The 25,974-nt window shown below is 43.4% G+C and overlaps 1 protein-coding gene across 3 annotated transcripts in view; it reads left to right on the forward strand.

Annotated features, from left to right (window-relative positions):
- LOC137369635 (cAMP-regulated phosphoprotein 21-like) overlaps positions 1 to 25,974 on the forward strand; it is a 758,358-nt gene that overhangs the window by 547,452 nt on the left and 184,932 nt on the right. For all 3 annotated transcript variants that reach the window (XM_068030966.1, XM_068030967.1, XM_068030968.1), the window contains one exon: positions 20,448 to 20,598. In XM_068030966.1, coding sequence (XP_067887067.1) covers positions 20,448 to 20,598 — 151 coding nt within the window. The remainder of the gene's footprint in view (positions 1 to 20,447; positions 20,599 to 25,974) is intronic.

A 25,974-nucleotide genomic window follows, 5' to 3' on the forward strand; every position in this document is an offset into this window, starting at 1 on the left:
GAGGTAGAAGCGGGCTGTCCGGGGTTGCGGGACTATGAGGTTGGAAGCTGTAGAGGGAAGATCTCCAGAGGAGATGAGGTCTGTGACAGTCCTTTGGACGGTGGCTTGATGTTCGGTGGTGGGGTCATGGTCAATGTTTGGTGATTCGCCAGATTTTGGTCTTCTATTGAGGTCTTGTATTTTCTAAGAGATGTTATTGTTCTTCTTACTGAGCTGTTTCTTGACAGATTCTTCACTCAGCTGTTGGGTTTGGAGGTGAGGAGAGTAGCATGCTTCTCAGCTGATGAATCAGTACTCCTCCATGTTGAACACCACTTGGAGGAAGCACTGAAGGTGGCAAGGGCAGGATGTACTCTGGGTGGGGGACTTCAATGTCCATCATCAAGAGTGGCTCTGTAGCACCACTTCTAACCGAGCTGGCCGAGTCCTAAAGGATATAGCTGCTAGACTGGGTATGCAGCAGGTGGTGAGGGAACCGACAAGAGGGAAAAACATACTTGACCTCGTCCTCACCAATCTGCCTGCCGCAGATGCATTTGTCCATGACACTATTGGTATGAGTGACCATTGCACAGTCCTTGTGGAGACGAAGTCCTGCCTTCACATTGAGGATGCCCTCCATCACGTTGTGTGGCACTACCACCATGCTAAATGGGATAGATTTTGAACCGTTCTAGCATTGCAAAACTGGGCATCCATGAGGCTCTGTGGGCCATCAGCAGCAGCAGAATTGTACTCAACCACATTCTGTAACCTCATGACCTGGCATATTTCCCACTCCACTGTTACCATCAAGCCAGGAGACCAACCCTGGTTCAATGAAGAGTGCAGGAGGGCATGGCAGGAGCAGCACCAGGCATACTTCAAAATGAGGTGTCAACCTAGTGAAGCTACAACACAGGACTACTTGCATGCCAAACTGCGTAAGCGGCATTGATAGACAGAGCTAAGCAGTCCCCTAACCAACTGAACAGATCTAAAATAAAAGCAAAATACTGCAGATGCTGGAAATCTGAAATAAAAACAAGAAATGCTGGAAATACTCAGCAGGTCTGGCAGCATCTGTGGAGAGAGAAGCAGAGCTAACGTTTGGGGTCAGTGACCCTTCTTCGGAACCCAGTTCGACAGTGTTATCAAGCAGCACTTGCTTAGCAATAACCTGCTCAGTGACATGCAGTTTGGGTTCCGCCAGGGCCACTCAGCTCCTGACCTCATTGCAGCTTTTGTTCAAACACAGACAAAACAGCTGAACTCAAGAGGTGAGGTGTGAGTGACTGCCCTTGACATCAAGGCAGCATTTGACCGAGTATGGCATCAAGGAGCCCTAGCAAAACTGGAGTCAATGGGAATCAGGGGAAAACTCTCCACTGGTTGGAGTCTTACCTAGCGCAAAGGAAGATGGTTGTGGTTGTTGGAGGTCAATCATCCGAGCTCCAGGACATCACTGCAGGAGTTCCTCAAGGTAGTGTCCTAGGCCCAACCATCTTCAGCTGCTTCATCAATGACCTTCCTTCAATCATAAGGTCAGAAGTAGGGACGTTCGCTGATGATTGCACAATATTCAGCACCATTCGCGACTCCTCAGATACTGAAGCAGTCCGTGTAGAAATGCAGCAAGACCTGGACAATATCCAGGCTTGGGTTGATAGGTGACAAGTAACATTCGCGCCACACAAGTGCCAGGCAATGACCATCTCCAACAAGAGAGAATCTAACCATCTCCCGTTGACATTCAATGGCATTATGATCGCTGAATCCCCCTCTATCAACATCCTCGGGGTACCATTGACCAAAAACTGAGTAGCCACATAAATACCATGGCGACAAGAGCAGGTCAGAGGCTAGGAATCCTGCGGCGAGTAACTCACCTCCTGACTCCATAAAGCCTGTCCACCATCTATAAGGCACAGTGGCAGCAGTGTGTACTATCTAGAAGATGCACTGCAGCAACGCACCAAGTCTCCTTCGACAGCACCTTCCAAACCCACGACCTCTACCAACTAGAAGAATAAGGGCAGCAAATGCATGGGAACACCACCACCTGCAAGTTCCCCTCCAAGTCACATACCATCCTAACGTGGAACTATATCGCCATTCCTTCACTGTCACTGTGTCAAAATCCTGGAACTCTCTTTCCAATAGCACTGAGGATGTAGCTACCTCACATGGACTGCAGGGGTTCAAGAAGGCAGCTCACCACCACCTTCTCAAGGGCAATTAGGAATGGGCAGTAAATGCTATCCTTGCCAGCGACGCCCACATCTCATGAATGAATAAAGAAAAAGAGAAAGTCACAAACTTCCAAAACAAGTGATAGAGGCCTCCCTGCCAAGCTCCTGTTAAGAGAGAGTTGTTATGTTCTGAACTCTAATTAACTAATTAACTAACTGTAGACTCTACATGAGGGCAGTATTCAATGGTTCAGTCTCACTGAATAACCTAAGTCATTATGGAGGCAAATTTAACATTGCAGCAGATGTCATAATGATCCATCACCTTCTGCTGAAACCAACAATGATTATCTAATGTTTTGAAAATTAATTATAAGAATCATTAGCTTGCCATTAATTGCAGAATACAACTGCTCGCTGGCCTCTTCATGCTCTACAAGAATTTGGGTTTGCTGACTTTGCCTGCTTGGTGCTGGGGGTGCACGCATGTCCGACACTGCTTGCTTGCCTGGTACTGGAGGTGCACTGCCACGCCTAGGCATGTCCGATTCTCTTGCTGCAACATGAGGAAAAATAATTGACATCACTCATATATCAGAGTCAGGAGGCCATTTGCACAACTCCAATTTACTCCATCATCTGTTTCCAATCATACAGAGATGCAAGGTCCCTGACTTTAGCCCAGCTCTTGGACAAGACAAAAAGGGCAACAGACAATGGTTTTGGCGCAACAAGTCAATAGAATAAATGCTTAAACAAAATACTTAACAATAGGCGATAGTCGACAAACCGCTTTGGAGCCTTTCTCCTTGAAGCCGCCTGGATATGGGTAATGATGTCTTCGGTCCTTCTCTGATGTCTTTTTTAACTCTGGCTTCTTCTTCTGTCTGAGTCTTCTTCTGTATTTCTTCCTGTGTCTCTGTCTCTGCCTGTACATTCAGTGCTTCTTAGGACCCTGCATTTGTATCTTCTTTTTCAGAGCTGCCTTGTGCCAAGCTCTGCAGCTTTCCCTTTCTGACCTTATATGATTTATGCTTTTTTCCTAACCTGGTTTAATTTGATTGTTGTCTCCTGTCTCACCCCAGAGTTTAAGACACGATCTGTTGCAAGTGAACTTTCATAAAACAAAATCTTTAAAAACTAATACAACAATCCTTTCAATAAAAACCTTTTCATAAATGTCTTTCCAATCAAAACATGAATTTAAATATATTTATATTTTTTTAATCAGAACATGAATTTAAACAAATTTACACGTTGTCACGGAGCAATATTAGTCAGAGAAAGAGGTGCAGCAATACAGAATACAGTCCAATTCAATGGATATCATATAGGCAACTCTGGAAAAAAAAGATACAAAATCAGAGTCATAAGAACCGCAGATACACGTGTATTTTTTTTAAACTGCACGCAGTCTTACTGGTTTGATTAAGCCAATCTAGTTGGATTCAATCAGTAATATTTTCCAGTTCATAGATTCTGCCTGCCAACTGGTTACAGTTGAAGAAACAATATGTCAACTGGCTCCACTTAATTCAAACTGGTTCCACTTTGTCTGCCAGCTGGTTCCAGATGAACCAGTCAGCAAGCCAATTGGTACCAGATGAGCCCAAATAGTTCCAATTAAAGTTGTCTGAGCAACTGGGAATAACAAATGGTTACCAGTTAAGATTTCCAGTTATCCCAGCTGTATCTAGACAACACCAGTTGAGATCACTTACTGTTGAGACAAGAAAAGACCAGTTAAGACCAATTTATATTTTTAAGTGGTCTCAACTGGTTTGGAAATACAGGTGACAACACTGCAGAAATTAATTGGTTTGCCAATGATAAAGTTAGTTGGCAGCTGGAGATGGGTTCAGGTTCAGGTTCAGGTTCAGGTTCAGGTTCAGGTGAAGTCACTAGCAGCAAAATAGTGATGTGAATGTTTCCATTTATAAAGTGCCTTTCATGACTTTGGGTTGTCCCAGACCACTTCACAGACAATTAATTACTTTTAAAGAGTAGTCATTGCTGTTTTGTAGGCAACTGGGACAGCCAGTTTGCATACAAGATCCCACAAACATCAATGAGATAAATGGCCATTTCATCTGATTTTGATGATGTTAGTTGAGGGACAGATGTTGAGTAGGACATTGGAGAACTGCTTTGCTCCTTTTTCAATAATGCCATGGATCTTTTACACACAGACAAGGCCTTGATTTATCATCTTATCTGAAAGACAGCACTCTTTCAGTACGACACTGAAATATCAGCCTCGATTGAAGTCCTGAAGAGGGGCTTGAACTCATGACTTTTTGATTTGGAGGTTAGAGTTCTACCACTGAGCCAAGCTGACACATTTAAGTTGAATATTAACCTTCTCAGAATCAAAAATAGCGAGCAACATAGAAAATCAAAATGAATAGTATTAAGATTCAACATCAGAACAGATGCAGTTGATGGTAGAATGGCATTCACAGATCCTACATACAAGTTATTTATGCTGAGTAGGTAATGTATTAAAGCCAATTCAAATCATTACAAGCCCATTACATTGATTTTGCTAACATACTCTATGATATAAAAATAATTTTCAGATGATGTAGAACACTTTAGGTAAGTCAAAAAGACTGTATGTGGATATAGTCTTTGATTGTAAAATGTAAGCAGGAAAGGACCATGGTAACCCATCACTTAGCAAACTTAAATAACACACTCCAGCTAATAACATTCTGATGTCATCGCCCATTAAGAACATGTCGGGCCCTTCTTAAAGCCTTGATTTTATTATAATGGAGTAGCCAAAGGAAACTAACCCGAGCTGGCAAATGAACCATCCTTTACCCCTGACCTGGCTGCAGCCCACTTGTGCCCACCTGACTCACCAGGTGCTGATTTCCAGCTCTACATTAGCCCCCAAGGTGCATACAGTGCCAGTATCTGAGCTGGTAACTGCGAGTGTTAGATCAAGTGACGGGGCCTCTTCATCAGTACAGGACTGTTGCTCTCTCTCTTCCTTCTTAGACTGCTGTGGCTAGGCCAGGGCAGTTCTTGAGTGTCTGAAAGCAGGAAATCAAAAGGGGAAGGTTGTGGGGTGGGGGGAGCGTGGGACAGTGCGGTATGGGGTGGGAAGCAAGATCCATAATCACAACACCTGCAGCTTGCACATCATGCCAGATAACAGGATGAGGCTGATATGGAAGTTGAAAAGGGGCATAAGGCAGGAACATATCATCCTCCAGGTTCACTGCCGACCCCATCTCCTCTGTAGGGCTCAAAAGGTTCAGGCGCCTTTGTACCCAGCCAGTTCAGCTCTGCTTCCTTCTATTGTGTGCATGTTGTCCTGCAAGGAAGAGGGCAGAATGTCAGTGATTATGCAGCTCTGTGTTTGGGTATGTGCCTGCATAGCTGAATGTATGTGGAGGCAGCACAAGGTGGGTATGAGTTTGGCAGCATCGGTAGGTGTGTAAGGGTGAGATGAAGTATCTGATTGGTAGATGTGAGTCCTGAGCACCAGGTACTGGTGCTAGGTGAGTGATGGAGGTATGGTGCATTGAGAAGCATGAGAGGCTGGTGGAGCAGTGAGTAGGAGATGAAGATGCATTCACTGACCTTGACCATCCTGTGTGGTTATTAGACTTCTTGTGGCACTGCTGCCAGGTCCTGAGTTCCATACACTGGGCATTGACCTCCTTTACACCTGCTCCCACTCCCTTCTCAGGATGGTCGGGATGGCCTACTGCCTGCACCCCCAACAACCCCCCCCCCCCCACAAACAACAGAACCGTGGCAAAGCCTTCTGAAAGTCCAAATAAACCACATCCACTGGCTGTCCGTCATCAACTCTACTAGTTACATCCACAAAGAATTCTAGTAAATCCATGCTGACTCAGTCCAATTCTACCACTGTTCTCCAAGTGCTCTGCTATAAAATCTTTGATATTGGACTCTAGAATTTTCCCCATTCAGCCTAGGGTTCCCTTTCAGCCTTCACGTGGTCTTACCATAACAGCGTTTAATTTTAGCTCCCCCTTGGTGAATCCTTATTCACCGCTTTCCAATTATAAGGCAAAGAAACCAGCACAAACAGGTTTTCTTAGGTTTAAAGAAGAAAAGGTGAAATTTATTAAACTTAAACTCTAATTCAGTTAATGGCGACAGATACACGACGCGCCCCACGCATACATATGCGATTTACACATGGAAATAGAGACAGAAAAGAGCAGAAGAAAAATAAAGTGGGAAAGTTTGAGACAATATCTGAAGAGTTATTGTTATGGTTCTTCAAGCTCACTTTAGAGTCCTTGATTATAAGTAGATCTTGCTTTTTGTTGGCGCCCAGTATTCTTCGTAAACTTTGTTCACTGTAGGACACCTTTCTTTCTTGGGGTTCATGTGTCTTCAGTGGATTCAGAGGCTTATGAGAAAGAGAGCAGACAGGAGAGAGATCTTCTCAGTCCAGGAGCAAACAGACACTCTGCCTTCAAACTCTCTGTGGCCAGTTCAAAAGAAAGCCCTGGATCATGTGACCAGCTAGTCTAACCAGTCTTGGCTCTTGTGGATTGTATCCTCCTTAGCAGGTCCTGGAATGCGCTTCCTCACCTTCGATGTTTGTTAGTATGTAAATGTTTTTTTAAGCTGCGGCTGATCTGTTTAACAAGTCATTTCCTCATTCCAACAGCAGTTAAAAATCAATGTTCATGACAAAATTGATGTGCCTCATTCTTGGCAGGTGGGGACCTAGCATGACACCTCCATACCTAGCGGAATGAAATCCGATTTGAGGAATGGTCTAGAGAAAAATATAAGATACAGAAGAAAAAATGCATTTCTCTCATTTATTCACAAATCCTAAAACTTATTCAAATTGACTCTTTTTTGGCATCCCAAAAAACACATGGTTCTTTTTTGGGGGAGTTTCTCTTCTGTTTCCCATTTTCATGGCTGCCTAGGGTCTTTGTTCCTTTTGAGGTCCGAAAAGAGGGGGGTGATTTAGATATAATTAGCCCTAAGCTGGAATTTTTTTCTCAGGAGAGTCAGTAGTGGTGGGTCTATCCTGAACTCTGTTTCAGTGCTTTGCTGAGTCATGCAAAGGCTTTTGACTTTAGAGGGATGGGTGATTTTCTTTTTTCTGACTGCGGGGGAGGATTTTTTGCTAATCTCCCCTTTGTCCCAGAGGACACTCCTGCCTGCAGGTATTTGTACAGTCTCTACTGCACGCCCCTGTGGCACTTCGACTAGGTGAGGCATCACCCTCCCAGTTTCTGTGCCCCCTAGTGGTCTTTCTTTGTCTCTACAGGTTCCTGTAAATGCTGTTAGCAACTCTGGTGGGGTGCTTCTTGTGTTTACATTTACATAGGAGGATGTGGGATCTAACTTTTCACATTTTTCGGGGTTGGCTGACCGGACAGTAGGGGTCTTCATCCGCGATTCCTCCTGGACTTCCTTTAACCTGCCCTCTTGGTCACTTTTTCCCCTTCCCTGTCTAACCTTTTGCCAGCCTTGTGCCTGCTGGTCCCCTTTTTGTTCTCGGCGGGGGTCCCTTACAGTTCACCCTCTGCTGGAGGGTCCTCCTAACACCGGTACAGGACTTAGGGGTGCAGGTTTCACTGTAGGTTGGGGTTTCCCCTCAACCTGGCACATGTGGCAACTCCTGCAGTACTCCACCACATCTTTGTGGAGTTTTGGCCAGTCAAACTGCTGTCTTATGCGGGCTTTGGTCTTTCGTATACCGGCATGTACAGCCACTGTAGTCTCGTGGGTCCTTCTTAATATTTCTCTCTGGTACCTCTGCGGCACGACTAACTGGTGAACTACTGCCCACTCCTGGCCCTCAGGTCTGTGAGGAGAACTCCATTTCCTCATCAGTACCTCATTCTTTAAATAGTAGCAATCAGGGACTCCCTCTGCTTCACTTTCAGACTGGGCAGCCTGTGCTAACTTTCGTAATACTGGGACGGCTCGCTGAGCCTCAGCTAGGGAAAATCCATTTAATTCATTCCCGAGGTCTCCTAACTTTCCAAAGAAAGTCTTGGACAGACAGACCTCATGGTCATTTACCTGTAGTGCCAATGAAGTCTCCTCTGGAGGGGCTGGTTTGATCATGGTCTGATCCACTACATATTCAGGGAAATTGCAGGGGTCTTTCTCCCGCCACTGCCCTGTCTCTCAGACCTCCTGCAGTCTTTCTTTCACTACTGGGGGATCTATCACCTTCATCCCCATCAGATCATTGCCCAGGAGCAGGTCAACCCTGTCCACAGTCAAACTAGGAACAAACCCCACGGTCACCGGTCCCGAAATGGCCGCTTGCCGGGCTCTCTGAACCCGCTCTCCTCTACATGGGTCTTAACAATTTTGTACCCAGCCCTGAATTATGCTCCTCCATATTGACCATGCTTTCACTGGGGTTACTGTGTCGCCCCCTAGTTAACGCAAGCCACTTCTGCTTTCTTTCTTCACATTCCTTCCAGAATATTCTTTCTCTCTCCCTCTCCTGCCTTTCATTTTCTTCATGTTCCTTCTGGAAGGCTCTCTCTTTCTCCCTCTTCTGCCTCTCTCTCTTTCTCTGTCGTCTAATTCAAGTTTCCTTTGTTCCAATTGTATCTTTGCTAACAATACCCTGTCAGAGTCTGCTTCTAACCTTGTTTCTGCTTCTTCAAATTCAAGGGAAAAATGTTTTGCCACTGGTCTTACGAGTTCAAACTTCCTACCCTTGCCACATGCAGTGATCCCACACTGCTCAGACATTTTTCTCAGCTCCTCCATAGACAGTGCTTTTAACTTAACCTAAGTTACTTCACCCTGGCTTCGGGAGCCACTAGCTTCAGTTGCAGACATGTTAGTATTCAAGCGCACACAACCACAAGAAAACCTGTATTGAAATTTACTCTTTTTGATTGGGAACAATTTGACTTCCCACTTCCAATTTCTCTTGTTTGTTGTGGGTAAAATTCCGGACGCTAGCAGCCAAATTTCGGTTATGACCATGTGAGAAAGGTGTCTATAGAAACATAGAAAATAGGAGCAGGAGTAGGCCATTCGGCCCTTTGAGCCTGCTTCGCCATTCATTATGACCATGACTGATCATCCAACTCAGTAACCTGTTCCCGCTTTCCCCCCATATCCTTTGATCCCTTTCGCCCCAAGAGCTACATCTAACTCCTTCTTGAAAATATACAATGTTTTGGTCACAACTGCTTTCTGTGGTAGCAAATTCCACAGGCGCACCACTCTCTGGGTGAAGTATTTCTCCTCATCTCAGTCCTGAAAGGTTTACCCCGTATCCTTAGACTATGACCCCTGGTTCTGGACTCCCCCACTATCAGGAACATCCTTCCTGTATCTACCCTGTCAAGTCCTGTTAGAATTTTATAGGTTTCTATCAGATCCCCCTCGCTCTTCTGAGCTCCAGCGAATATAATCCAAACCGACTCAGTCTCTCCTCATACGTCAGTCCCACCATCCCAGGAATCAGTCTGGTAAATCTTCGCTGCACTCCCTCTGTAGCAAGAACATCCTTCTTCAGATAAGGAGACCATAACTGCACACAATATTCCAAGTCTGGCCTCACCAAGACCCTGTATAATTGCAGCAAGACATCCCTGCTCCTGTACTCGAATCCTCTCGCTATGAAGACCAACATACCATTTGCCTTTTTTACCACCTGTTGCACCTGCATGCTTACCTTCAGCAACTTGTGTATGAGAATACCCAGGTCTCGTTGCATATTCCCCTCTATCAGTTTATAGCCGTTCAGATAATAATCTGACTTCCTGTTTTTGCTTCCAAAGTGGATAACCTCATATTTATCCACATTATACTGCACCTGCCATGTATTTTCCCACTCACTCAACTTGTCCAAATCACCCTGAAGCCTCTCTGCATCCTCCTCACAACTCACCCTCCCACCCAGTTTTGTGTCATCTGCAAATTTGGAGATATTACATTCAGTTCACTCATCTAAATCATTAATATATATTGTGAATAGCTGGGGTCCTAGCACCGATCCCTGTGGTATCCCACTCGTCACTGCCTGCCATTCGGAAAAAGACCCATTTATCCCTACTCTTTGTTTCCTGTCTGCCAACCAATTTTCTATCCATCGTAATACACTACCCTTAATCCCATGCGCTTTAACTTTACACGCTAATCTCTTACGTGGGACTTTGTCGAAAGCCTTCTGAAAGTCCAAATAAACCACATCCACTGGCTGTCCGTCATCAACTCTACTAGTTACATCCACAAAGAATTCTAGTAAATCCATGCTGACTCAGTCCAATTCTACCACTGTTCTCCAAGTGCTCTGCTATAAAATCTTTGATATTGGACTCTAGAATTTTCCCCATTCAGCCTAGGGTTCCCTTTCAGCCTTCACGTGGTCTTACCATAACAGCGTTTAATTTTAGCTCCCCCTTGGTGAATCCTTATTCACCGCTTTCCAATTATAAGGCAAAGAAACCAGCACAAACAGGTTTTCTTAGGTTTAAAGAAGAAAAGGTGAAATTTATTAAACTTAAACTCTAATTCAGTTAATGGCGACAGATACACGACGCGCCCCACGCATACATATGCGATTTACACATGGAAATAGAGACAGAAAAGAGCAGAAGAAAAATAAAGTGGGAAAGTTTGAGACAATATCTGAAGAGTTATTGTTATGGTTCTTCAAGCTCACTTTAGAGTCCTTGATTATAAGTAGATCTTGCTTTTTGTTGGGGCTCAGTATCCTTCGTAAACTTTGTTCACTGTAGGAGACTTTTCTCTCTTGGGGTTCATGTGTCTTCAGTGGATTCAGAGGCTTGTGAGAAAGAGGTGGGAGCAGACAGGAGAGATCTTCTCAGTCCAGGAGCAAACAGTCTTTTCTTAGTTCAAACTCTGTGTGGCTAGTTCAAAAGAAAACCCTGAAACAGCCAGTTAGTCATGTGACCAGCTGGTCTAACCAGTCCTGGCCCTTGTGGATTGTATCCTCCTTAGCAGGCCCTGGAATGCACTTCCTCACCTTCGATGTCTGTCAGTATGTAAATGTTTTTTTCAGCCACGGCTGATCTATTTAACAAGTAACTTCCTCACTCCAACAACAGTTAAAAATCAATGTTCATGACAAAACTGATGTGCCTCATTCTTGGCAGGTAGGGATCTAGCATGACAAATCTGTAACAAGGAAGTAGCAGTAAGTAATCTGGAATATTGTGTGCTCTTTTGGTCTCCTTATCTGAGGAAGGGTGTTCTTGCCATGGACGGAGTGCAAAGAAGATTTACTAGGCTGATTCCTGGAATGGCAGGATTGACGTATGAGGAGAGATTGGGTCGACTAGGCCTATATTCATTAGAGTTTAGAAGAATGAGAGGGGATCTCATAGAAACCTATAAAATTCTAACAGGACTAGACAGGCTAGATGCAGGGAGGATGTTCCCGATGGCTGGGGAGAGTCCCGAACCGGGGTCACAGTCTCAGGATATGGGATATGCCATTTAGAACCGAAATGAGGAGAAATTTCTTCACTCAGAGGGTGGTGAACCTGTGGAATTCTCTACTGCAGAAGGCAGTGGAGGCCAAGTCATTAAATATATTCAAGAAGGAGATAGATCTATTTCTTAATGCCAAAGGGATCAAGGGATATTGGGAGAAAGCAGGAACAGGAATTAGACGATCAGCCATGATCTTTTTTGAATAGCGGAGCAGGCCCGAGGAGCCGAATGGCCTTCTCCTGCCCCTATTTTCTATGTTTCTATGAAATGTGTTTGTCAATCACCAATATTCTCATATGGCTTTATATAGTTTGAAATTATCTGGTTCACTTTTGCAGCCAACATTGTTCCCATTAAATTCAATGAATTAACCATATAAGTTCACTTTTTTTTAAACCAAAGAAGCCAAATTATATTTTGAAAAGATGTCCTTTGATGTGGTTAATTTTCTTATTGATCAACTAATATGGGCACTGCTACAACGTGTTTAGTTTCTTCAGAGTCATAGAGTTATTACGCGCAGGAGGATGCCACTTGGCCCCTCAAAACCTTGCCGGTTCTCTTAGAGCAATCCAGTTAGTCCATTTCCCTGCTCTATCCCCGTAGCCCTGCAAGTTTATTTCCCTCAAGTGCCCATCCAATTTCCTTTTGAGATCATTGATCACTTCCACCCCCCTCTAAGGCAGCGAGTTCCTGGTCATTATCATTCGCTGCGTAAAAAAGTTCCTCACACAGCTTTGCATCTCTTGCCCAAAACCTGAAATCCGTGTCCCCTAGTCATTGTACCATCAACTACTGGAAACAACTTTTCTTTGTCCACCTTATCTAAACCTGTCATAATCTTGTACACCTCTGTCAAATCTCCTCTCAATCTCCTTTGCTCCAAGGAGAACAAGCCCAGCTTCTCCAACCTAACCTTATAGCTAAAATCCCTCATCTCTGGAACCATTCTGGTAAATCTCCTCTGCATCCTCTCAAGGGCCCTCACATCCTTCTTAAAGTGAGGTGACCAGAATGGGATGCATTATTCTAGTTGGGCTCTAACCAGAGCTTTATAAAGATTCAGCATAACTTCCCTGCTTTTGTACTCGATACCTCTGTTTATGAAGCCCAAGATCCCATAAGCTTTGTTAACTAGTCTCTCAATAGGTCCTGGCACCTTCAAAGCTCTATGCACATGTTCCCCAGGTCCCTCTATCCCTGCACGCTCTTTAGAAGCCAATAAGTTTATATTGCCTTTTCCTATCCCTTCTGCCAAAATGCATCACCGCACTCTTGTCTGTATTAAATTGTCTGCCTGTTCTGCTAGCTATCTATGTCCTGTTGCAGTTGATTGGTATCAACCTCACAGTATGCCACATCTCCGAATTTGGTGTCATGGACAAATTTTGAAATTGCATTCTGTATTCCAATGGCCATGTCATTTATATATATCAACAAAAAGCAGTGGTTCTAGCACTGACCCTTGGGGAACAACACTGTCTACCATCCTCCAGTCTGAAAAACAACCATTTAACACGACTACCTGTTTTCTGTCCTTAAGCCAATTTTCTTCCAAGCTGACACTGACCTCCTTCTTCCTTGAGCCTCAATTTTGGTAACCAGCCTTTGAGATGGTACTTTGTCAAATGTTTTCTTAAAATCCACATTGACAACATCCGTTGCATTCCCTTCATTAACTTTCTCTGTTACTTCATCAAAAAAAAAATTTGATTAGTCAAACACGATATGACTTTTATAAATTCATGCTGGCTCGCTTCAGTTAACTCAAAGCTATCCAAGTGCCTGTTGATTTTTTCCCTGATCATTGTTTCTAAAACCTGATCCACCACTGATGTTAAACTAACTGGCCTGTAGTTATGAGGAATGTCCTTACACGCTTTCTTGAATAGGGTGTCACATTTGTCACTGTCCAATCCGCTGGCATATCCCCTGTCTCTCGGGAAGTTTAGAAGATTATTGCAAGCAATTCCGTTATCTCCACCCCCACTTCCTAATGTAACCTGGGATGTGAACCATCTACTTTTCCACTCTAAGCTTGGCATAGAATCATAGAATGATACAGCACAGAAGGAGACCATTTGGTCCATCATACCTGTGCTGGCCCTGGTAGACCTATCCGATTAATGCCACTCCCCTGCTCTTTGATATAGCCTGTATTTTTTCCCTTCAATGTTTATCCAATTTCCTTTTGAATGTAACTATTGAATGTGTTTCCACCACCCTTACAGGCAGAAAATTTTATCTGCCAATTGTCTATCCACTTTACCAATATGTCACTAATCTCCTCATAGTTTACTACATTTCCAAGTTTCATGTATAAACTTTGAAATTATGCCCTGTGTACCCAAGTCCAGGAAATGAATATATATCAAACAGAGTAGTAGTCCTACTACCGACCCCTGCAGAATAACAATGTATCTTCCTGCCAGTCTGATTACTGTTTTCTGTCCCTTAGCCAATTTTGTATCCATTCTGCCATTGCCCCTTTAACCCCAAGGACTTTAATTTTGTTAGTAAGTCTATTATGTAGTTCTTTGTCAAATACCTTTTAATAGTCCTTATGCACAATATCAACTGCACTACCCTCATCAACTTTCTCCGTTACTTCTTCAAAAAAATCAAAAGTTAGGCAAACACAATTTGACTTTAACAAATCCATGCTGACTTTCAGTAATTTGCCCATACTTTTCCAAATGCCAATTTTGTCCTGGATCATTGGGTTGGATTTTACCTTAAGTGGATGGGAATTCACCACCGACGTAAAAGTCAGTGGCAAACCCGCTTCTGCCTAGCCCGGGGATCCGAGCGGCATTTTACAAGTCCCCGGGCTTTAATTGTCCCGAGGCGGGACTTCCACCCGCTTGAGGGAGGAGGTCCCGCCTCAGTGAGCTGCCGACCAATCAGTGGGCCGGCAGCTCTTAGTCCCAGCAGCGCCACCAGGAGCGGTGGCAACTGCTGGGACTGGAGCCCAACTAACGCCATTGAGCCAGGTGGGTAAGTTGGGCATGCTTCACCAGGGGGACTGGTCGTTTGGGGGAGGGTGGCGTCTTGGGTCCCAGGGGTGGGTTGGGAGGCAGGGGCGGCCCTTAATCGGGCACCCTGTGCCTGACTGCCATAGCCCCCCCCCACGGCGCGCGGAAAGGCAGGCAGCTATCGTTGGGCGGCCTTTCACGTCCCCAGCATGCCCACTTGCCACGAGTAAAAATATCATGGCCACGGGTAAAATAAGTGGCCACTTAAGGGCCTTGATTGGCCTCGGGCGGGCAGGCCGTTTCCCCCCCACCACCTCCACCTGACTGCTGTAAAGTTGACCAGAGGCGGGAGCGGGGCTAGTAGGCTTCCCGGAGCCCCACGCTACCATTCGACCCACTGGGGCGGCGTAAAATTCAGCCCATCATCTCTAGAAGTTTTCCCACCACCGACATTTGGCTGACTGGTTTATAGTTGCCAGGCTTATCCCACTCCCCTATTTTAAATTGGGGCGTAACATTTGTATTCATTCAGTCCTCTAGCACGACCCCACGTCCAAAGAGAATTGTCAGATTGTGGCCAGAGTTTCCACAATTTCCACCCTTACTTCCCTCAGCAACCTAGGATGCCTTCCATCTGGACCAGGTGACTTTTCTGCTTTGAGGACTTTGCAATCTTTAAGTGCATCCTCTTTACCTATTTTTATCCTATCCAATATCATTACTACCTCCTTCTTTACTGCTACATTTAGCATCCTGTCATCCAATGAAGACATGCAAGATACTCATTTAGTACTTCAGCCATGCCCTCTGCCTCCTAATTGGCCCCAATCTTTCTTTGACTACCCTTTCACTATTTATTTGTATAACCACAAGTAAAAATTCCTGTCTTATTAATATTGATTCATTTATCTTAATATGTACTCAACAAACTTAAGGAATGAAATGTCTCAGTGGCTTTAATGCAAAGTTCACACCACTGAAGTGTCAAACACTCTGACGTAATGAAGCATCATTTGGCAGCTCCTTGACCCATTTGCTCCATTGTGGAATCAACCCATTTGATGTCCTGAAGAAAGGCCTTGCAGTGAGTCACAATGCAGTTTCCCCTTTCCTCTACCCGCCCCCCTACCCCCACCCCGCAAAAAGTTAAATCAAACAGACCCCGGATTATTTCTAAGTCCCTCATCCTGGACCTCTTCTCATCTTTGGTGTTATTTCCCATGGTCTGAGAATTGACTCTGCCTATTAATCCTAATAATTGACAATCCTGTTGTGAATTAGGGATGCACGTAGCATTTCTTAAAATGTCATTCTGCAGCATTGACTTCTTCAGCTGAAAGTCTGTTCCACTTGTCCACAACTCAGCTCTTGCAACTTCAATGAAGTTTGCTAATTTTATCCATTGTACATTTTTAAAGTATTTTACTAAATACATTTTGATTTCAACATCACAGACCACTCCCATCTGTGAGCATTCACTCCATCACCACAAGGACTACAGTGGTTCAGGAACAAGGGCCACCACTTCCTTCTCAAGGCAACCAGGGATGGGGAATAAAGGTGGCCTTACTGGCAGCACCCACACCACAAGAGCAAATAAAACTGCAGATTTTAGGATTAATTTTCTGACTATTTTCACAACGACTGCTTGTGATGGAAACATTTTCAATGGTCAAGTAGTAATCCATTATATACATTGTAAATATTACTCTGATTAGGATAAGAACACTTATTAAAACTACTGAAAATATTGATAAAGCAACTTAGAAGAATTGTTTGACTGTCACAAAATTTTCAATTCACATCTCTTCTCATTTACTTCTATCTCAATCTTGTGTTACCCTGCCAGCAGAATCTGCCCATCCAAAAACCTGACAATGGTATTAGTATCTGAAGGGCAGATTTGTTTGTGCAAATTTTTTTATAAGAAAAATCAATGGATTTATTTTTAATATTTCATGAATGCTGCAGCAGGAATCATAGACTGATCTGTAATCACTATATTAATTTCGTTACCGAAGATGTCATTGCTAAACTCTACAACAATGACTGCATTCTCCATGACTAGACAAAACATGTTCTAGTATTTATAAAGTCACTACCATACATAGTGACAGAAAATCAATAACCTGCATCTCTAAGTCGAGTCCATTTTAGAATGATCATTTTGCTGTGCAGCTGAATTGTTTGTAATATGGTTTTCTTGCAATATTTTCCAATTCCAATCCTGAATTTTGTCGTGTCACAAAATTTCTTAATGGCCTAAAGAAATAGTTTTATTTTTTTAACCAATAATTTTCTTTATTTATTTGAATGTGAAGTAGTTTTCTAAGTGTTGTAGAGTATTGGTAAAGGCCTTCAAGATAGAAAGAGACAAGTGCTATCATTAATGAGCTAAAATATATGTCTTCTTCATAGACATTACTTGTTTTCTAGGCAAGCATCTTCAGTCTGGGCATGACAGTCTTGGACCCCCATTGTGTATGAATGTCTATCAGCAACAAAAAAGTTACATTAGGTTCAAATGGAATGAATTTAGTAGTGACAGCTAGTAATACACACATCGAATCAGCCTAACAGGTTTCAAATCTGGGAGTAACTGCACCTCCTCAAAAAACTCCAGCAAGTTAGTTAAACATGATTTTCTCTTAAGAAATCTATGCTGGCTTTCCTTAATTAACTCGCATTTGTCCATGTGACTGTTGATTTTGTCCCGAATTATTTTTTCTAGAAGTTCTCCCACCACCCAAGTTAAACTTACTGGCCTGTAGTTGTTGGGCTTATCCTTACACCGTTTTTTGAACAAGGGTATAACGTTTGCAATTTTTCAGTCCTCTGGCACCACCCCCGAGTCTAAGGAAGACTGAACAATTATGGCCAATGCCTGTGCGATTTCCACCCTCTTTTCCCTCAGTATCCTTGCATTTTGGTCCTGGTATTTTATCCAGTTTAAGGTTATGAAGATTTTTTATGGAAACCTTTAGAAACTTTGGAGCTAATCTGAACTCTTGGCAACATCAGCTGAGCCACCCTTTCCATAGTTCTCCTGATTTTGTAAAGCGGCCAATATTGGATTGCCTGCCCATTCCATAGCTCTGCTGAATTTTGTTTTAAATGAAAGTCAATAGAAAGGAAAATTGGGAGAAGAATATAATGGGTGGCTGATCCAATGTTACCCATTTTACACTATCGCCCGAAGTTCAAATTACCCTCTTTGCTTCATTATGTAAAAGCCTTTGTTGATTTAAACATTGTGCTGAATATTGGTATGAAAATATTTGACAGTGGGACAGTACTGATGAATCCTGAAAAGAGAAAAATGTAACTACCCCAAAATGTAAAGTTGAGATTTTCTATTAACATTCTTAATGGGTTTTGTAGTGCTAAGCATTAAAATGCTAAGCACTAATCTAGCTTTGGATCTTTTGGTATATAATACAAACAACTTGTCACTTTAAGTTCACTATTATAATTAAAATGTCTGGTTTATTGTTATCATTTCCTTTAATTTTGTCCAGCATTACAATATTCATCAGACATGTATGTAAAAAGAATTGGGGCATTATACCAGTTTGCGCTAGTTAATTTTAAGCTTCTATAAGAGGCAAGAGTGGGCCTATCTACACTGCACAACATTTCTTAGCAACATAGGATCGTAGGATCATTGGAAATAGGAGCAGGAGTAGGCCATTCAGCCTGTTGAGCCTGCTCTGCCATTCAAACAGATTATGGCTGATCAACAGTGCTGCACCTGACTCAAGATGATGTGTAAAGCTATATAGTGGGAGAGGGAGGATGCTTATCACATCACACTTCCTTGAGGAAAATATTCATGTAAGTGTTGCATTGGAAATCTGGTGCATTAGGGGTATTAAGGTATAGCATGCGTCAAAGCATTATACCTGTTCACAGGCAATGAAACTTCTTTATATTGGAATTTGAAGCAATTAAGAACATATTTTCACAAGTAATGTGGATTGATTTATTTAATTACTACACACCCTGAGTCTGTTAAGACTACAATGTATTATTAGTATAATGAAACTGTGCAAAATGAGTTTGTATTGGACAATTATTTTCTGTTATAACTCAAAACATGTGCTCTCTGTTGCTATGCAACCAAGAAGCTGTAATTCTCTGCAGTTTCAACTCACTTTCATACTGTACTATTTTATCAAACATGCTGCAAAGCTGTAAGGGAGGAGGCTCCATAACAAAAGCAAGGATTGCTTATGATGTCGCTACTTTTCTCTGCAAGATTTTCTTCACCTCAGTCCTCAAAAGGAGGAAATAATAACACTGAAACGATTGCAGGCTGAGAGGCATTAACCCCAGTTCAGAAGCATTCCAGCTGCATGGAGAGGACTTTGGATAACTAAGAGGAGTGCTGAACAAAAAGGCAACCACGCATCCTATAATTCATATGCTTTCATAGTGAAATTCTGATACTAAATATTCTGTTTTAGCATCAAAAGAGCTTTAACTATTCTATAATGCATGTGCTTTCCAGATGACGGTATCATGTCCAACGTAAGCATTTAAGGACATAAGCTTAAGACTGCCATGGGCTGAACATTGTTTCTGAAATCTATATGGACCAAGGATTGTGGAACAAGAAGTCAAGCAATCTTAATTGAGAAACCTGTTTTAGGGACAGGAGAAGGGAAATGAGGGAAGAATGCTACATTCTAGTTCTGTCATTTCCGGAATCTGGATGCATTGACCTGGTGGCATGCGTATTTATTCACTGTTCAAGAACTGGATGATTTAGATTAAAATCACAGCTGTGTTGGCCTTTAAACCTGGGAAAATTTCCAGTCTTGATGCCAAGGTTTAGGTGGATTGAGGTGCTTGGTTAAAGGAAGAGCAGAGAAGAACTTATCAGTACACCACAATATCTCCTAGCAGCAGAGCCAGGAGTGACTCTGAAGTAATCAAAACCACCCAACCCTCCTGCGGGGGAGGGGGAAAGGGCAGAAACAATGGGGGAAACATATTGAAACTGAAGAACGAAACTGAAAATCATCATGTGTATGACATTATATTGGTCAATTGCAGCCTGCGACAACCAGCTTTTAACCACAGGACATATTTCGGTGAACTGTAGAACTAATGTTTTCGGCCATTCAGAAATCCAATTTCCACTCTCCATATTATAAGGTTCACACTTGTAACAATGAGGATTATTGGAGACATTTTCCATTAAGGTCTCAATTACATCAATATTAAATTCGCGATTGTTTAGATTACTGTACATTCAAAATATATTGAAGCAACTTTGTGCTTAGTTTATATCAGTGTTTTGAGATAAAATGTACTTTGTTCTTCCAAAGACCAAGTATTTCAGAATATTCTGCTAGCTTTTATTGTGAACATTTGTACAACTTTTGTAATTGTTGACTTGGATATACATTGATATTGTAGAATAATTTTCTTTGGACTGGCCATCAATCTCAATTTATATAAAAACTAAGGGAGTATACTGTCTATACTGTTATCTGCCATTCATTCCCATTGCTGTTGGTGAGATGATGTGATTTGAGCATTACTTGTAAAAAACAGATACTGCAAATTATGATCAAGCACTTGTTTCTATGAAAGACAATCTTGTGTTACAAAATTAATTTTAAATTGTGGACATTTGTCATGATTGTTCTCAGCTGAGGAAGACAAGTAATACTGATCATTTCAAACTGTGCTTTAATTGTCATTCTTTAGGAGTTGATTTTCAGCAGCCAATATATGCGGGATAATCTATAGTTAACGATTCATTGTAAGTGATAACAACATAACCAGTAATTTTACAGATGAAAGGAATTATTATTTCTTAGTCATTTTTGTGTTGCAGGATTCAATTCAGCTGCAGCTCACCAGCTCTCCAGGTTTTCAAGATGATGATAAAACTAATAAAGAGGAGTTGGAGAAAGAAAAGGACAAGGATAAAAACAGAGAGAAAGAGAAAACTAGTGAAAAACCTAAAATAAGAATGTTGTCAAAAGGTATGCAATTGCAATCAACCCCCTTTCATTACTCAAGGAAAAGTAGTAGGTGCAGTAGTTCTACTTACTTTGCAATCTATGATGAGCAAAATTACTTAAAATGTTCATATTCAAGGAATGGTTAAGACTGACCTGATGACGGTTGTGATAATCTATAAAATCTGATTTGAAGGAGATGTGAGGTTTGATGCACTTTATTTGACTTTAATTCATATAAAGCCTCCATTATCCAAAAATGGTGAATTCAAAAAAAATCATGTTTATGGACAAAATGCTTTAGCTGGTAGCCCTTAGCTGTAGCTCCTGGGAACATGTAATGAGAATTACAGTAACCTACACAAAACATTTCACATATTTTAATATACTTTACAATAAACTGTGCTGAGATTACCATGACTTACTGGAGTCTATTCCATTAATTCATACCAGTATATCGGTCATGTTCACAACCCTGAAATGCAATGCATTTCTACATTTTCACATTTCAAACCATTACATTTGCATTTGAAAAATAAAAGGAAGCACTTAAATGGATTAATTTATCTATAAATAGTCATTGATAGATTTAATATTAGAGTGAATGACAAATTCTTCATCAAACTTGAATTCAAGTAATAAACATGCAAACAAATTATAACATCGCTTCTGTTTTCCTGCACTTACACACTTCACATTTAACTCAACAATGGTTATGAAGAACATAGATAAGCATGTTGTGTCATCCTTCAATAGTAGACAGTTGCAAAACGACAAGTCTAACACTTGTACAATATGTGAACAATGTTTAAATCATATATCTGCTTAAAATTAATAGTTGCCGTGGCATACAATGAAATTGATTGTGGAACTCATAAATGCAATTTCATGGAGAGATCACATAAATTCAGTGTACAAAAAAAAAACTTCAAGCAATTACATGGAAGAAGCTTATGCCAATGAAAGGTATAGTAGAGCAAAACAAAGCAGATTGTAATCAGAAACACAATAGGCCCACACTTCGATGTTTTGCTCTGTCAAAACAACTAGAGAAAATGAGCCCTCAGAATATGTAAGCACATCAAGATAACACCACAAGGCTGTGACAGGATTAGAAAATTAATAACCATAACTGATTATGGACTCAGGACTAGGAAGTACAATATCAAAATTTGCAGATGACACGAAATTGGGGTACAGTTAATACCGAGGAGGACTATGACAACATACAAGCAGATGTGAACCCAATTGCAGAATGGGCATATAACGGCAAATTATTTTAATATAGGTAAGTGTGAGGTGCATTTTGGTAGAATGTCACCTGGTCCTTGGAAATAACGCCACAAAATGCGGTTACATAGTGCCTGTATTTTCAGTGCAGTGAGTATAGTTTCAGTATCAAAATGGCATCTCTTTCTGCATGTGCAAACTTCTGGTCCTGGCTGAGCCAGATGCCATTTTGGGTAGGTCATTGGTGCAGGTGCAGGGAACATGCACCAGTAGTATACAGGGTAGGCAGATCATGACATCAGTCAGGGTGTAATGCTGATTTGATGCCATAATGCTGGCAGAAGGCCATATCTGCCAGAGTCTTCAGGGAGCATTTCTTCTACCTCAGCCTCAATGAGGAACAGTGTGTGTAAAATCTCCGCTTCACTAAGGAGGTGCTCACTGAAATCTGCCACCTGTTGCAGACAGGCCTGCAGCCTCAGAGCAGGGTGAGGACAGCATTGCCAGTGGCTGTGAAGGTGACCATGGCCTTGAGGTTTTTTGCATCAGGCTCCTTCTGGGCTGAAACAGGCGATATTTTCAACGTTTCCCAGTTTACTGTCCACTGTTGCGTGAGGGAGGTCAATGCGGCTCTGTACACAAAGGCAGACAAATGTATTTCCTTCTCTCTTGCCAGAGAAAAGCAGGAGGAGCAAGCATGCGACTTCACCGGGATAGCAGGCTTCCCCATGCTGCAGGATGCTTTTGACTACACACATGCTGCTTGGCGGACACTGCATGTAAATTCTGATATATCCCGCAACTGGAAGGGATTCTACTCCCTCAATGTCCAGTTGGTGTGTGACCATACTCAGCACATCATGTGGGTGAATGCCCAGTATCCTGGCAGCAGTCACGATGCCTTTGCTGTTCCATCAACATTTGCGTGACCATGAGAAACCAGAGGGTGGCCACTATCCACTGACCACCCGGCTCATGACTCAGATGCACACCTCATGTGGGCAAAATCTTATCAGCCGCATGGAGGAGGCTTTGGCAGGGGGCGGGGGTGGGGAATTTTAGAAAATCTCACATTGGGGGCAGCTCCTCCAGCAGTCTTGCTGGAGGGGGTTAAGACTGGCATCAGCTACCCGCCTGGCAGCAGTAGTTAGTGGCAAATTGGTGATGCCGCTGGTATCTTACCAGCGGCGGACAGGCCTGCAGCTGAAGCCAAAGCCCAGCGTGTGACTGGAGGCAGCCTCCTGGTGACTGGCCAGGAAGCTTGCAAGGCCTCCTCTAATTCCCCCCATATCTTTGAGACGCAGGTGCCAGAGCAGTACAGCTGCAGCCACAGGCCATTGTGTGGAGGGGCTCCCCCTCCAGAATAATAGCCTGACAGCTGTGGCCACAGTTTATTTTCATTTTTTTGCAGTCTTCAGAGAGTCCCTCCATCTTGAGGTGCCCTCTCGGTCCCCCACTTACAGTGGTAGCACCCACCTTTCCTCATGGGGCTGCCGGCCACCCAGAGACTTGGGCGCTCCCCCTCCCCCATGTACTGCCCACCCACCGTCCTTAATTGGACGGGCTCCCGGCGGCAGCCTCTTAATTGGCTGCCTCCAGTAAGATTACAGAGGGAGGAGGCCTCAAAAACCATCAGGGTCGGGACCCAGAAATGGTCCCACCACTGATGGAAAAACTAAGGCGCTAAGATTCCGCCTAATGAGAGCCATGCTGCCACACGAAATGTCAATGAGCAGACCTTTGGGGTGCTTAAGCAAACCTTCCACTGCCTGGACTGCTCTGGAGGAGCCATGCATTACTTACGAGAGTGCATGTCACAATTCGTTGTGGTCTGCTGCATCTGCACAACCATATCATGATGAGGGCACAGCCCTTGCCACCAGTTATAAGGCAAGCAGCTGAGGAGAAGCAGGAAGAGGAGAAGGAAAGGAAGAGACAAGCAACACATCCTTTTTCCGGCCAAGCTGTCTATAATCAACTCATCCGACTGCGCTACGAGTGAATGTTAGCCCAATTCTCTATTCACCAACAGTCCCACAACATACCTTTCCTCTGTAATTGAACATATCTTGGCCGCAATGTTGATATCAAAGCAAGTGTTCCAAACCAACTTTATAAATTAAATTCTCTAATATTCCATACAAGGTCAACCATTCACCTGTGTATTGTCTTAGTGCTTGTCCTCCCTGTGCATATGCCTGTCCTCATGCTCTTGCACAGACCCCAGTGGCTGCAGCATGGTTGGCAGAAGGCTGCTGACTTTCAGTGGGGGCTGGCTGCTGATAGGTAACAGCAAGGTAGAGTGGGAGTGGTGGAAAGACAAATGCTGTTACCCTGAGCGAGGACAGCAGGTTCTTTCTCCACAGGCCACTGCCACACGTCTGAGGCGGTGCCTCAGCAATCCTAATAATCTGATGGAGCACATATTGCTGAACTGCTTTGAGCAGTGGTATCCACAGCCATGATGGCAGCAGTCTGAGCTTGCATGACAACAAGCTGACCTTGCATGACTTCAGTCTGAGCTTCCACTGCAGCACTCAGATGTTGAGTGGCTTCTGCTTGTGCTGCAGTGGAAGCTGACACATCAGCCATCAGATGCTGCTTCATGGTTGAGTCCACAAATGTGGCAATGGAGTTGGCCACCACTTTCACACTGAAGATGATGGGCTTCAAGCTCTGTGCAAAGTCCTGTGCCAAGTTGGGCCTGGACTCCTCCATGCTCCTTAACAGTCACTGCAACCTTGCTGGCAGGCCTGCCAATGCACCAAGCATTTCTGTGTGCAAATCCTTCAGCCTTTTTCTTTGTAGCAGAACTCGTATGTGACCTTGCCCTCCAGTGACTGGCACCCGCGTTATCTTATTCCCCTGCCCTGGCTGCAGACAACACATGTCTTGCGTCTCACCACGTGCAGATCCTGCTTCTAAACTACCCTCTTAAGTACGCTCAATGCCAGTACCTGAGCTGGCAGATGCGAGTATTTCTTCATCACCAGTTTTATTTGCATTTAAAGGGAAGCTAATTAAGTACCTGTGGGAGAACGAAATAGTAGGATAGGTGGATAACGTAAGCTGAAATAAATAGAGTGGGATGTCTGGATCATAAACAGCAGCAGAGACTGTTGGTCTAAATGTCCTGTTTCTGTGCAATAAATTCTATGTAATCTATGTAATTCTTTGGGCTGGATTTTACCAGCCCCCCCCACCCCCCCCTGTTGTCGGGGGTCATGGCGGGGGGGGCTGGAAAATACCTCAGAGAGAGGCCCGCTACGGGCCTCACACTGGGAAGGCCCCGCCCCATATTACCGGTGGTGGCAAGGCCTTGTGCCCCCCCCCCCCCCCACCGCCCCCACTGCTCAGCGACAGAACCTTAACTTAAATATTTAAATACATGGTAATGAATGAATAACTGCTTAACCCCATCACAACGGCCGTCCCGCTCTGATATAGGGGTCAGTTGCCGGAACCTAGGCGCCTTCAAATCTCCGTTTAGAGATCTGTGGCGGAACACTGGGGGGGCAGGGGGGAGGAGTGAATTTTTCAGGGTGTGGGGGCTGTGGGGGGAGTGGGATAAGCTCTTCCATTGGTTGAGGGGATGGTGGGAAGGGGTTGAGGGTTAAAATTAGTAAAGTTTGGAGGAGGAAAGTTCGGGATCAGAAGAAACGTTTTTTGGGCAGAGAGGGCAATTAATAAAGTGATTAGTCATTGGGGAGTGGGAGAAGAGATTGAAACTGTGAATAAATTTTTCTATTTAATTTTCCCTTCACTTTCACATTAAATATTAAAATGATGAGAAAGGGCCTGAAGCCCTTTAAAATGGCGCCTGCGCACGCACGGTGGCGCCAGACAGCTTTGCGGGGATGGAACGCCTAGCCCCTCTACGTCATTGGGGGCGGACGTTCTGCACCCTCCATGTAAATGAGCGGCTGCGATAAATGTCGTGGCAGCTCCATGGGGCAAATCCCGCGCATATGCCCCGCTTCTTTTTAGCTTTAAAAATTCCGGCAAATATGAGTATTTGGGATTTCAATCATTAGAAGGATTGAGGTGAATCAAGAATTGGATATACTTCATAGAAAGGAATAAAGCATTTACCTTATTGAATTTTTAAAAATGTGTTCTTTGGTGTGAGCTTCACTGGCTAGGCCAGCATTTTTATCCATCCATAATTGC

Source organism: Heterodontus francisci, chromosome 5 (assembly GCF_036365525.1).
Source record: "Heterodontus francisci isolate sHetFra1 chromosome 5, sHetFra1.hap1, whole genome shotgun sequence".
Classification (NCBI taxonomy): domain Eukaryota; kingdom Metazoa; phylum Chordata; class Chondrichthyes; order Heterodontiformes; family Heterodontidae; genus Heterodontus; species Heterodontus francisci.